The sequence below is a fragment of the Sceloporus undulatus genome, chromosome 8, assembly GCF_019175285.1.
Source record: "Sceloporus undulatus isolate JIND9_A2432 ecotype Alabama chromosome 8, SceUnd_v1.1, whole genome shotgun sequence".
NCBI lineage: Eukaryota > Metazoa > Chordata > Lepidosauria > Squamata > Phrynosomatidae > Sceloporus > Sceloporus undulatus.
The window spans coordinates 3,020,087-3,034,783 of NC_056529.1; the positions used below are offsets into that span (position 1 = coordinate 3,020,087).

Below are 14,697 nucleotides of genomic sequence, written 5' to 3' on the forward strand. Positions count from 1 at the left end.
GATGATGATGATGATATTGATATCAACAAGCCTCTGAGGCCAATGTAACTTGCTATGATTTTTACAAACTCATGCGCAGTGAAGAAAAACCACAGTCCCTTGACCAAGTACACACTTCTGAGAAGTACAGTTGAACCCGAGGGCAAGTCCATTTCTGTCATCTGTCTAAGAATAATGCCAAAATGTCCTCCATTTTGATCATGCCTAAAAAACATGCATTTATATTAACATTTTTTTAAAAAAACCTCATTTTTTGCGTGTCCTCCATTTTTATAAAAATGTGTCCTACATTTGAAAATGTCGCCCTACATTTGTCCCGGTTTGGAGGTCCTCACTTATGGCAACCCTAAACATAGTTTCAACCATGACCCAAGCCAACCTTGTTTAAATCATAGTCTAAACCCAGTTTAAACCATAGTCTAAACCTAGTTTAAGCCATGACCCAAGCCAACCTGGCTTAAACCAGCCAACCATGTCCAACAAAACAGGGGCCTTAAGTATACCTTAGGGAGCCCCCCTGCAAATCCCGAGGGTTCCCCTTCCCTTTGGCCTGGAGCTCCTCAGGGAAGGCGGACTACAACTCCCATGATCCCATCGCACACAAAACCCCTCCGGGGACGTTGGGAGTCGTAGTCTGAGGGCCGCTAGAAGGGCTGAGGCCTAGGAGAGAAAGGGAAGGTAACTTCACCAAAAGGAAGAGAAGGAGGCTGAGAGTTACCTGAGAGTCCCGGAACTCGACCACAACATTCTCGCTGCTCCAGCGCGCCGCCATCTTGGGCCCCGCCGGAGCCCTCGACGGAGGAAGGGGGACGTTGATATACGTCACGCCTACGTTATCGCGCCCGCGCGGGGCGCGCCGGGAAACGTAGTCTTAACGAGAGACCCTTTCTCTTCTCGCGCATGCGCCCTAGCGACTTCCTGGCTTTGGAATGCTGCTGAGTGGCCAAAGCTGTACTCTTAAATGCACTTTGTAGGCGCTCAGAGGCTCACTCTGCTTCTGTTCCAGGGCAGAGAAGCTCAGTGGCAAAAGTCAAGGGCTTGTTTTTATCTGCCATGCCAATGACATAAATAAATATGAATCAACTGCATTATTTCTGCAGTGCAGATGCAGCCCTAACCTCTCTCCTGGTGTAACACTGTTTGTTTGTTTGTTTGTTTGTTTGTTTACTTATTTATTTCATTTGTATACAGCCTTTATCCCAGGTGGGACCCAAGACGGCTCACAGATACATTAAAAAAATGTCAATAAAATTTAAAAAAATTGAAATCATTTATGAATATAAAATCACATAAAAATATACAAAAGTTATTGTTATTATTATTATTAAACCCAGTGTAATATTGTATAATGTTGTAATATTTATATATTACATATATTTTATATACATTACAATATAAAACTATTACAATGGTTTCAATAATAATATATATCAGAATAATATATATTATATGTTATATATATATATATATATATATATACATACACACACATACATATATAACATATATAATATATATTATTATTAAACCCACTGTAATATCATATAATATTGTAATATATTTTGCTAAGATCAAGTGTAGTATCGTGTAGTTCGTGTAATATTATTATATTTTATAATATATATATATATATATATATTACAATATTATATTTTATTATATATATATATAATATAATAATAATAATATATATATATATATATATATATATATATATTACGTATATTACAATATTATACAATATTACAGTGGGCTTAATAATAACATATATAATAATATATATAATGTATATAATAATATATATTATTTTAGATTGTAAGCCTGAGGGCAGGGAACCGTCTAACTAAAAAGAGTGTATGTACAGCGCTGTGTAAATTTACAGCGCTTCATAAATAAAGGTTAATAATAATAATAATAATTATATATTAATAAAAGCATAACTAATACTCAACTACCCCATTTAAAAAGAAACACCCCGATACAAATTATATATTAAATTCCTACTTGAGTAAAAAATGTGTTTTTAATTTTTGTTTAAAATAACCCAAACAGATTAATTCAATATTGTACGAAGCAGAGAACCAGCAAGATGGGAGTGCGATATGTCAACATTTGCTTTGCCCCGGAGCGCATTCCCAGTTGCTGCAAGGATCTTTGCTGGACCTTGAGCTGCAACAATCCTTATGCTTTACTAGAGCCATAAATTCTTCCTCCATGAGATCAGGCTCCATGGGCGCACTGCTTTTGCTTTGCTACCCAGGAAAGGGATAACATTCTTGCTGCATAACATCAGGGAGCAAAGGGTTTCTCAACAGCCCTTGCTCCCTTCACGCCAGGTAAGCTTCGCAACCAACCAGCCAGACAAGCTCCTGGCTTTGTGCCTAAAAATGTGTGTCAAGGGCTATTTTGGGAGTCCTCTTGGGCATAGAAGTGACTGGAGCAAGAGGATTCTTGCATCGGTTGGTTCCCTTGGATTTACACGAGGTCCTCATTCCCACTACCTTTTAAACTATTTGAACCAGTTGAAATGACCCGGGTTTGCACTTAATCCGAATCGCTGAAGCGGTTCGGAGAGGGAGGTCCTTGCTCCAGACCCATTTAACCCCTATAGCCCCACTTGCTTTCCGATAAACCGATTCTGCGCAATCGTGAACCGCAAGCGGGTCGGAATCGACTCAAATTTCCCCTTCGTCCGGCTGGAACCGAATCGTTTTTTGAATTGATTCATCAGTAAATGGGAACCGCAAGTGGGTTGTTTTTTGATGCCAGGAATTGACACAAAATGCAATCGGGGCAAATGTAGTGGGAACCATGATCCGTCGCCACATCGATCCGGATCGCATGCCGATTTATCTGTAAGTGGGAATGAAGCCCAGGAATTGTGGCGGCAGTGGTTTTGTGCCTCCAAAACAAACCCTTTCCAACTTATGGCAGCCCTAAGGATGCTAAAACTGTGGGTTTTCTTGGCAAGGTTTGTTCAGAGGAGGTTTGACATTGTCATCCTCTGAGGCTGAGAGAGTGCGACTTGCCCAAGGGTCACCCAATGGGTTTTAAGGCTGATCTGGGAATCAAACCCTGATCTCCAGTCATCGTCTAATGCTCAAAGCACAACACCACAATGGTTTTCCTCAGCAAGGAACTTCTCGTTGTGTGCCTTTGAGTTGTTTCCCGCTTATGGCAACCCTAAGGCGAAGCTATCATGGGGTTTTCTTGGCAAGGTTTATTCAGAGTTGCTCTGGCCTTTCCTGAGGCTGAGAGAGTGTGACTTGCCTAAGGTCATCCAGTGGGTTTCATGGTGGAGAAGGGATTCGAACCCACCCTGGTCTCCAATGGGACCTTGGTAACTGCTGGGGTTTGGTTCCAGGACCCCCATAGATACCAAAATCTGTGGATGCTCAAGTCCCATAATATATAATGGCTTATTGTTATTATTATTATTATTATTGCTGCTACAGAGGGCCCTTGGTATCCACTGAGTTTGGTTCCAGGTCCTCTGTGGATACCAAATCTAGGGATACTTAGGTCCCATTATATACAATAGGGTATTGATATTAATATTACAGGGGTTCCTTGGTATCAGGGTTTGGTTGCAGGATCCCTGGGGATACAAAATCTGTGAATGCAAGTATCCCATTCACAATAGGATGTTACTGTTATTGTTATTATTATTGACAATATTACAGTCGGTTCTTGGTATCTGATGGGGCTTGGTTCCAGGACCCTCCTCCATGGATCCCAAAATCCTTGGATGCTGAAGCCCCATTCCTAAGTCAAATGGTCTCCCCTGACATAAAATGGCAAAAGTCAAGGATTGCTTTTTGGGATGTGTCTATTTTCAAAATGGCTGAATCTGGGGATCCAAGGATCTGTGGGTCTGGGGTCCCCAAAGAGAGGCTACAAGACGCCGCTGCTGCTGCCTTTGTCCCTCCTCCAGATGCTTCCGGACTACAACTCCCAGCATCCTCCGCGCCGCCAGCGGTTGGCCGAGAGGGAGCCTGGGACTTGTAGTCTCCGATCCCATTCTCCAACCAGGGAGCATCGTCAGAGCCTCCGAGGCCCAAAAGGAAGCCCCGGTTCCCGGAGGGAGGGGAGGAAGAGGAAAAGGCAGGAAGGAAAAGAGGAGGAAGGAGAGGAAGGAGGAGGAGGAAGAAGGAGAGAGAAAAAGGAGGAGGAAAAGACAAGGAGGATAAGGGGGAGGAGGGAGGAAAAGGAGAAGGAGAAAAAGGCAGGAAGAAAAAGAAGAGGACGAAGAAGGAGAAGAAGAGGAGGAGGAAGTAAAAGAGGAGAGGAGAAGGAAAAGAGAGTCAGGATCGGGAGAGGAAGAGAGGAGAGGAGGAAGAGAAAAAGACAGGAAGAGAAAGAGGAGGAAGAAGAGGAGGGAAGTGCAGGGGAGGGAAGGAGAAGAGGAAGAGGAGGAGGAAGAGGAGGGGAAGGGGAGGGAGGGGAGGAGGGGGCTGTTCGGCGCAGGCGCAGTGGGTGCCTCTATTGTCTCTGGCTGCTCTTGCCTCCGGTGGCCGTCAGAAGAAGAAGAAGGAGAAGGAGGAGGAGAGGGCGAGGGAGGCCAGGCGTCGGAGGGCTGTGTGGCCGCTGCTGCCTCTGCCTCTGCCTCTGGGGGAGGAGGGCCATGTGGGGCCCGGGGCGGAGGGGCTCCCTGGCGGCGATGGCGTCGGGGCCCGGGGCGCCTCGTCCGGGGCCGGAGCTGCCGCTGGGCGCGTAGAGCGTCGGATGCTCGGGGGCGGAGGCGGGGGCGTCCCCAGGGGGCGCGGGTCCTCCGGCGGGGAGAAGGGAACCGCCTCCGCCGCCTCCGCCGTTGGGCGAGGGCCATGGGGGCCAAGCAGAGCGCCGCCGGAGCAGGAGGAGGGCGAGGGCGAGGCTCCCCCGAGGCAGCCTCCTCCGCCTCCTCCGAGGCCGCCCTGCCGGGGCCTGGCCTGGGCGCCTCCCGCGGCCTCCCCTCCGCCCTGGGCCTCCGCAGCCGCTCGGTCAGCTCCGTCGTCTCCGGCGTGGGCCTCCTGGAGGGCGGCAGCGCCAACGCCAGCCTCCCCTTCGGACTCTACGCCGCCGGAGCAGCCTCCTCCTCCTCTTCTTCGGCGGCAGCAGCAGCAGCGCCTTCCTCGACGACGACGGCGGCGCCAGCAGAGATGCTCCTCCGCGGGACGGGCCCCGACTCCGCCCCCTTCGCCCCTGGCAACGGTTTCCAGGACAACGGAGGCGGCGGCGGCGGTGGTACCCAGAGGGACCCAGGAGGAGGAGGAGGAGGAGGGATGCTGTACCTGGGGCCCAGGGCCTCCGCCCTCGCCGACGCCCTCCCCATCCACCTCACCGCCCCACGATGGTTCAGCGCCCACAGCGGTGAGTGCCTGCCCTGTGGCTTGTCTTGGGTTGTCTTGTGTTGGGTGTGTGACACCCACAAGTGTGGCAGAGTGACCAGACAGACTGGCTGACATGCTCCCACTCCACCTTGGGCCCAGGGGCTCAGCATCCACAGCAGTGACAAGTATGTGGTGTGTGGTGTGTGCCACACAACTTCGGTGGTGTCGCATCAGGGTGCAGATGTCACCAAGTGACACCCAGAAGTGTGTTAAACTGACCAGACGTACTCTTTTTTCCTGGACTGGCCCATGCGCTTGTATTCCACCTCTGACCCAGGTGGTTCAGCACTCACAGAAGTGAGTGTGTCCCTCTTCAGTGGCATCATAGGGAAGGGTGCAGGCGGCACCGAGTGACACCCAGAAGTGTGCCAAAGTGACCAGACACTGGACTGGCCAACATGCTCCCACTTCACCTTGGGCCTGGTGGTTCAATGCCCACAGCAGTGACTTCAGGGAGTTGTGTGTGTTGTGTGTTGCATATGTCCTTCTTCAGGGGTGCCATTGAAGGGTGAGGATAGCACTGGGTGACACCTGGAAGTGTGTCACAGTGACCAGGTATACATTGGACTGGCCAATGCATTTGCGCTCCATCTCTGACTTTAGTGGTTCAGCACCCACAGCGGTGAGTGGGGTGTGTGCATTCCTCTTCACTGGTGTCACAGGGTGGTGCAGATGGCACCAGGTGACACCCAGAAGTGTGTTAAAGTGACCAGACATACTCTTTTTCCTGGCCTGGCCAATACACTTGCACTCCACCTTGGGCCCGGTGGTTCAGAGCCCACAGCAGTGAGTGAGTGAGTGAGTGACAGGAGTTGTGTGTGTTGTGTGTTGTGTGTGTTTCTGTTCAGTGGTGTCACGGGGGGGGGGGGGGGGAGAGGGTGCAGACAGCATCAGGTGACACCCAGAGGAAGGGTGACACCCAGCCAGGGTGACCAGACGTACTCTTTTTCCCAGACTGGCCAATGTGCTCTTGTTCCATTTTGACCACAGTGGTTCAGTACCCACAACGGTGCATGGGGTGTGTGTGTTGTGGTTCCCTGTTCAGTGGCATCATTGGGAGGCTGTGGACAGCACCAGGTGACACCCATCCAGGGTGACCAGACATACTCTTTTCCCCAGACTGACCAACATGCTCCCACTCCACCTTGGGCCCAATGTTTCATCGCTCACAGTGGTGAGTGCCAGGGGCCGTGTATATTGTGTGTGTTCCTCTACAGTGGCATCACTGGAGGGTGCAGACGGCACCACAGGACACCCAGAAGCATGCCAAAGTGACTAGAGGTACTCTTTTGGCTGGACTGGCCAATGCACTTGCGCTGCACCTCTGGTCACAATGGTTCAGCACCCATAGCGGTGAGTGAGGGCCAGGGGTTATGTGTGTTGTTTGTCTCCCTGGTCATTGATGTCATTGGGGTGTGTGGACGGCACCAGGTGACAACCAGATGTGGGTCAAAGTGACCAGACATACTCTTTTTCCTGGACTGACCAATGCACTTGCGCCCCACATCAGGCCCCAATTGTTCAGCACCCACAGGAGTGAGTGCAGAGAGTTGTGTGTTGTGTGTGTACCTATTCTTTTTATTTAATTATCTTATAGGCCACTCTTGTTCCTCCTACGGTGTGTGTGTGTGCGTGTGTGTGTGTGTCCCTAGAGGTCCTCACCGCAGAGATCCCACAAAAAGGAGGGCATTCGAGGGAAATGAAGGGCAGGACCCAAGAAAAGCTAAAAACACTACCAGAAATGCCAATTCGCACTTCTTCGGCCTGCTCAAAATGGAGGACGTTCAGGAGAAATGGAGGGTGTGACCCAAGAAATGCTAAAGACATTCCCTTAAATGTCAATTCGTGCTTCTTAGGCCTGCTCAAAATGGAGGGTGTTGTGCGATCCCTCCTGGACAGAAGGTTGGGATGGAGGGAGCTGGTTTTGCCCATTCTTTCCTCTGGAATAGAGCCTATAACACTTGAGTCTCCCATCCAAGTCCTGACCAAGGCTGACCATGCTTAATTTCCAAAACCAAGCTGGATCTTGTGCCATGTCTGTGTTTGCCTTCAAGTTCCCTGGCTGCTTATGGTGACCCCATGCATTGAGTAGAATTTTCCTTGGCAAGGAATATTCAGAGGTACTTTTGCCTGTTCTTTCCTCTGAAATGTAGTGGAAGCACCTGGTATTCTTTGGCAGTCTCCCATCCAAGTGCTAACCAAGGCTGACTGTGCTTAACTTCCAAGATCAAGCTGCCTCTGATGCTATGTATGCGTTTGCCATCAAGTCCCCTGCGGGCTTAGGGTGACCCCATGAATTTTGCATTACAGTTTCTTAGGCAAGGAATACTCAGGGTTTGTTTTGCCAGTTCCTTCTTTCTTTTCTTAGAATACATTTATCTCATCCAATGCCATCGCGGCACAGGCTTCATTTACAGCTGCTGTTCGCTGCAGCCGGAAGAAGGAACCCAATAACTAGTTATCTGAAACGGAAAGAGGTGAGAGTTGAGGAATTCACAGCTTGTGGACCTGTCTTTCTTGTCATCTTGCAGAGACATATGGCTACAGGATGTGAGGCTGGAGGGATCTTCTATTCTTAATCCACCAAAGTATGTTGATAGAGAGGGATGCTTCATTGGAAAAGATCAGAGTTTAAGGAAACTATGGGTCTCCCTAAACTGCGGAGTTCTAGTAAGCATAGGATAATGCTAGGCTTAAAGTAGAAATGGGCACCTTCTGTGGGTCAAGGGGCCAGTTTTCTGTTTGTGGGGACCACATGGGAAAAAGACCAATAACAAAATTGGAAGTCCACATATGGGATGGCCTTTCACACTATACAGTTATAACACTTGGATCCCACTTTTAACTGCAGCCTGCGACATCATGGGACTTACAGTTTGCCGAAGCAATAGGCCCTGAGCAGACCGGCCATTAAGGCCGCCTTGGGTGCAGAGGTGGGCCGTTGCGTCCACATGACGCATGCCCCGACTCTGCTTCCCAGGGTGCCATGATGCCATGTGCTGCTATGCACAATACGGGGTGTCATGGCGCTCTTTCGCGCTGCATCTATATAACACAGTGCTGCGGCAACACAGCTATGGTGCCCTTTCCAGGGTGCAAAAAGGAATCGCTTTTTGTGGCTCCTTTTTGCGCCATGGAAAGGCTAGATCAGGGCCACGGCGTGCAGTTGCCGCAGCCCCGATCTAGCTAAAACAAGGGCGGCTCTATGCCATCCCTTTGGGGCTGTCTGAACAGTCTCTACATTATCTAGCACAGAATTATAAGCAATTCAAGAAACTACTAAGATCATTTGGCAGGGATGGTAAGGATGGAAGATCTTACCATCTGGTCAGCATGCTCTTGTCTCACAAGAGCAGGCAATCCCACCCCCCACAGAAAGGCCACTACCCACATAATGTGGGTACCCCACATAAAAAGAGCACATGGAAATGCTGCAAAGTTGTTGTTCCCTCCCTCCCCCTCACTGTATTTCAAGGAAGGCATATGCAAAAACTGATCAGCATCTCCAAGCGAGGCAGTTTGCAACCAGGTTCTGGCAGGAAGTGGAGGAAGTCGCTTTCGCCTTGCAGCTGATTATCCTTTTTAGTCATCTATCTGGTCCTTGCCTAATTGACTTAAAATATCAATTAAGCTGGATGATGTCAGCCAATTGGAAACATACCGGTGGTTCCTTCCAAGCTCATTTCCTCTCCTGTTACATGGAGTTGTTTGTTTGTTTTACTTTTCCACCATGTTATCTTGCCATAGATTTATGTGGAAATGTCAGCACTGCACATGGGAAGATGCTCTCGGTTGTCTTAATTTATCTTCTCTTTCTTTCTAGACTGTGTTGCAAATTCTTCTTATTCCTTAGGCTGTTTGGTTTTCGGTTATCTAGTTTGGGGTGATTGGCAGACAATACTTAAATCGGCCCACAAAGCTCAAATAGTTTGTTATACAGTTCATTCAATGCCTCTTCAAATTCCTGGCCCTTAATTTAATTTGCCGTGTTTTAAGAAAGGTGTGTGTGTGTGTTACAAACCTGTTTGTTTTATATTCATGATGAAAAAAATCAAAGGTTTTAATATTTTGAATCAGGATCCAGTTCTATTCTTCCTGTTTTGAATCCTGGTCCATCTCTGCAAAAGTAGCATCACCACCGTGATTTTAACCTAAATAGTTGGTCAGTTCAGTATAGATTTGTGCCTTGTTGTTGTTGTTGTTGTTTGCCTTCAAGTCATTTCCAAATTATGAAGGAAGAGGGGAAGGAAGGAAGTAAAATAAATTATGGCAACCCTAAGATGAACCTATTATGGGTTTTCTTGGCAAGATTTGTTCGGAGAGAGCGGTTACCATTGCCTTCCTCTAAGGCTGAGAGAGTATATGTTTGTGCAAGAATTTAAAGATGTAGGAGCTTATCCCACGAAGGAGTTTATCCTGTGAACATCCCAGAAAAACCACGTAATTACGCGAAATGATTTCACACGACGTTGCACAAAACCCGCCATTAAAGTGGTCACAAAGGAGCATTAACATGCATCTTCTTACTTCTGGGATTTCAGCAACAATGCATTTACGATATCACTTTATTTGTGCAATTGCGGGTGATAATAATTCACGCAATCACTCACCGTTTTTGCTTTAGTTGCAGCATGTTTTAAATGCGCTTTAGTCTCTCTTGAATGCCGGAATGAGCCGCAGTGTGATAAACTCCTTAGCTGTGTTAGTTTGGAAAATCGGTATGCGAAGGGACCTTGCAGCGCCTTTGAGACTAAATGAAGGATGGGAGTTGGTTGCATAAGCTTTTGTAGACTTGAACCTGCTTCCTCAGGTGCGTATGGATCCGAGGAAGGAGACTCAAGCCTATGAAAGCTTCCAATCTTTCTCTTCCGGTTAGTCTTAAAGATCCCTTTGCAGACTGGCCTGTGCAAGGTCAGCCAGAGAGTTCCCATGGCCGAGTGGGATTTCGCACCTTGTCCCCAGAGTCCTGGTCCGACCCTCAAACCACAACACTGCGCTGGCTTTAGATTTCTGCTTAGTTCATGCTCATTTGCTCGGGACCAACTTGCACAGTTGTGTATTGTTTGGAGAGTAACCATTGCCTGGACCGAGCGCATCGTTGGTTGTTTACAGCTGTGATGTCTTGTTCACTTGACACCATAATTCAGAGGATGTGCCTGATCCAGATGAAAGATCTGTGTCTTCAGCGGCCAAATAATTAGGCTAATCTTCCCATTAATGTCTCCCCGAGCAACTGGACCATCTCCTGCTTTGCTGTGTCTGGGTTGCAACATTGTGAGTGTGTGTTTCTCCTGGTTTTGTGGCTGGGGAGGGGGGGAATTTTCCTTGCAAGAGGAGGAGATCACAGTGAAGGTCATGGCTCACATTGCACAGAACTTATTATCTCCTCTCTGCTAGCTGCCGCTTGCCCTTCTTCTTCCTCCGACAGAAGATCTCTGGTTCTTGGCTCCGAGTTCTGGAAAGACGAACAAGAAAGCCCTTGCAAAATAATTGGGGTGTGGGGTTGCTTTTTGTCTTTTGTTGACATCACAACACTCTCCGTTTTGTTTGCACAGCAATGTGGTATTTTGCATATAGCTCCAGGAGTCAGGTCTTAGCCTTCTGGGATGTTTCTCTGTTTTCTTATTTAATTAATATTCCTCCCTCTTGTAGAGGAATATCCCCCGTGGCATACATAAGGTTTTCCCTGGCATGCTTCAGTCCAGATGTTAAACTGACATAGACCTCTTGGCTTCATTGACAGCATCATGTTAGTCACTGCCCCAATTCCTTTCCTGGAAAAAATGGATTTTATTGTTGTTAACTGTCCTCAGGTCGATCCCGGCGGTGGATGAGACATCTCCAAGATTTCCTATCCTTCTCTATTTAGGTCATGTAAATTATCAGAATATAAATACTGTATATACTCATGTATAAGTTTGGCATTGTTTTCCTTTGCATCGTCCTTTAGATCCTTTGTTACATGCCCCTAGATCAGTGAAGGTGAACCTTTTAGAGGCCGAGTTCTCAAACTGCAACCCAAAACCCACTTATTTATTGCAAAGTGCCATCCCTCTGGCTTTCCAGTAACAAATTCTGGCAAACTCTGTGTTGGGATGATGGCACATGTGCCCACAGAGAGGGCCTGAGTGCCACCTCTGGCACACGTGCCATAGGTTCACCATCACTGCCTTAGATTTTACCCTCGACTTATCCATGGGGTCATATCAAAATCCATAACTTTTGACCCAAAAACTGGCCCTCGACTTATACATGAGGTCAACTTATAGTCGAGTATATATGGGTGTGTGTGTGTGTGTTCTGCAGGTTGCTTCATGAATAAACCCAGATGGCATTGCGGAAGAGTTGTGTTAACTTATTCCAAAAATCCACCCTAAGAAATTTCAAATGAACTTAACCAAATTTAATAGGAGGCAGCTTAGAGACGCTCTCCTGCCTAAACATGCTGGAGTTTATTCGTTGGTGAGTGAAACAAGTTTTGCCAAACTTCTAAAGAATGCTCTTGCTTGCTTCAGGCATCCAGGGAAATAGCTGTTTCTAAGCCTTCCCAAACTGCGATGTTTTCTCTTATAAGCTAGGCTTTATCGGTAAGGTGGAGTTTCAACACATAGCACGGGATCAGTAACTTTCCAGGTATGGGTGCCGCTGCTTTGCTGATCCTAAAGCCTCCCATTCTCTTGCGGGGTTTAGAGGGGAAAACCCAATCAAAACAAACAAAAACACTTGTTTTGCATTAATGTGTCGGGCTACAACAATATAGGACTAAATCAGAAAATTAAGTAGCAAAATGCAATCCAGATGTAATGGGCATTGGCTCCAATAATAATTGTTCTTTTTAAAAAAAATGCAAGTTGTTTTAATTGAACTTATGTTAATGGAAGGATATGTTTCTGAATGGCACTTTTTCCACTGTAAAATAAAGTGATTAAAAAGAAGCTACTGGCACTGGATGCTGGTCTAACAAAGAACAACTGCCAATACATTATTAAAGTTAAAATGTCCCGTGCTATGTGTTGAAACTCCACCTTACCGATAAAGCCTAGCTTATAAGAGAAAACATCGCAGTAATCCTTGTCCCAGTAAGAGGGCTGGAAAAGAGTAATAACTGCCAGACTGAATAGTCTTTTTTTATTTAAAGGAGGGTTGTTGTTTTTAAAGCCGTTTGGCTTAAACCAAGGTTTAAATCATGATTTAAACTGACCAGCCAACCTTGTTGCCTGATATTTCATCTCTGAAAGAAAGGCCAGTAGCTGCAATGTGAGGAAAAGGGGGAGGTGGATGGATAACAAATATCAGAATACTTATGAAGAAACTCCCCGGAGACATTCCTAATGGAGGTCTTCAGAGAAAAGACAGAAATGTTGAGGATGGAGCAAGTTTTGCTTTCTGCTGCTCTAGAGACTAGGACTGAGAGCAATGGATGCAAGCCGCAGGAAAAGAGTTTACAGGCAAGTCTCCATATAGACCCCACTCACTTCCATGCAACATTAGGAAGACCTTCCTGATGGTATGAGATGTTTGACAGTGGAAGATGCTGCCTTGGAGAGCGGTGGAGCCTCCATCTTTGGAGCTTTTTAAACACAGGCTGGATGGCCATCTGTCCCAGGGAGGGTTTGGAATGTGTATTCCTGCATGGCAGAAGGGGTTGGATCGGATGGCCTTTGGGGATCCTTTCTAGGTCTGTGATTCTATGACTGTAATAAGGTACTTTCATCTCGCTGCATTTGGTTCAAAGTGTTGGTTCCCCCCTAAAAGAGCTCTGAAACCAGCATTGGATAACTTTTACTGCAGTCAGCCATACTCCAGGCAAAACACTGAGCAAAATTTGAAACAACAGCCCCAAACTTGTAGATCCCACTATGTCAGCCTCTGCCCGTTGCATGTTTTCTTCCTGCTGGGAAGCATTACAAATCTTGGTTCCGGTCCCATATTTATTTATAGCGTTTTTACCGGACTCTTTTTTCCGAAACGGTTCTCAGGTTGTCTTTCAAATCTCATTGGCAAGAGAGTCCCTGCTCTAAACCTTCCAGTCTGGGAACGGATGGAGAGAGAAAGGAGCGAGGAGGAAAGCAAGTACCCGTTTTTGTAAAGTTTCTGTTCTTATCATGACCAGCTGAGATGGAAAAAAGTATAGGTAGCACGAATAGGTTGGTTGCCAGTGAAGCGACTGTTTTGATTTTATTGTTCTGCGTTCTAAATTGTTCAGCTTCAGTGGGCTCTTCGCATCCATGGTTTCTTTATCCATGGATTCAAGCATCCACAGCTTGAAAATACTGAAGAAATACATCAATTCCAAAAAGCAAAGCTTGACTTTTGCCATTTAATATAAGGGACACCATTTTACTATGCCATTGTATTTAACGGGACTTGAGCATCCATGGATTTTGCTATCCATGGGGAGGTTCTGGAACCAAACATGGATAACCAAGGGCACACTGTAATTTATTTTGCAAGTTGCCCCAAAGATTGCAAAGAAATAATTGCAGATAAATCTACAAATAGACAAGACTATGGAATGAGGGACTGGGCCCCCTTTTTTGCTTTTGTGTTCTTTTAACTTTTACTAGTCTAGGCCATGTCTCCAAAACTGGCGGCTGAGCAGATGCAATCTGAATCTTGTCTGAACCTGGAGAATTTTCTGAGTAGCTGAAGTATGTGCAACAGCTGGGACATTCCTCCCCCAATGAATTCGAAAACTGCGCAATGTGGGGTGCGCAGGGAGGGTTGCGAGGGGAATGAGCAGCCATGGCTATATTTGGCTTCCTAAGTAATGTGGTGCTAGCCCTTTTGTGCAATTGCACATGAAGCCTTTCCACAACTGAACATGGCTGGCCGGCCATTTGTCTTGCTCCAGAACATAGTTCCAGGCCTCCCCTAAAGTCCATGCAGTGGCTGAGATGTATCATCCAGGTACGAATGCCAGGGTTGTGTAGGATGGATCCGTGGCATTTAAACTGGTCTCAGATAGCTATAATTCAATGGCATGGACAGATACACCTCCAGCTGACTGTTTCACAGGATGAGCTCTGAATTTCCGGATGTCTTGACGTTGGAAAAGGATTTCCTTCCTTTCACTCTTCTCCATCCCTGCTTTGTGCTGTATTGAAATTTTTGGCTGTTCTTTCTGCCATCCCTCCCAGGAGACAGATTGCTTTTCTTTGCAAGAGAACTCCGGTGCTATAAAATTATTATTATTATTATTATTATTATTATTATTATTATCCTGCCTGGGAGGCTGGAGAAGCAAATGGTTATAGTACAGAGCTCAAATGGGTTTTTGTAGCCTCACCTTCCATAGTCCTTCTTATTTTGGGCAAATAGTGGGGAA

General features: G+C 46.7%; 2 protein-coding genes across 3 annotated transcripts in view; one reads left to right on the forward strand and one right to left on the reverse strand.

Moving 5' to 3' along the window:
- WDR59 (WD repeat domain 59) overlaps positions 1–1,158 on the reverse strand; it is a 34,321-nt gene extending 33,163 nt beyond the window's left edge. The window contains exon 1 of one of the 2 annotated variants that reach the window (XM_042437719.1): positions 719–1,158. In XM_042437719.1, coding sequence (XP_042293653.1) covers positions 719–772 — 54 coding nt within the window. In that variant the 5' untranslated portion in view covers positions 773–1,158. The remainder of the gene's footprint in view (positions 1–718) is intronic. The other variant, XM_042437720.1, reaches the window with a different exon arrangement.
- A 3,286-nt stretch (positions 1,159–4,444) lies between these two features.
- Positions 4,445–14,697, forward strand: part of ZNRF1 (zinc and ring finger 1) — a 20,157-nt gene continuing 9,904 nt past the window's right edge. Inside the window, exon 1 of the mRNA XM_042438443.1 lies at positions 4,445–5,349. Within this exon, the coding sequence (XP_042294377.1) occupies positions 4,824–5,349 (526 nt within the window). The 5' untranslated portion in view covers positions 4,445–4,823. The remainder of the gene's footprint in view (positions 5,350–14,697) is intronic.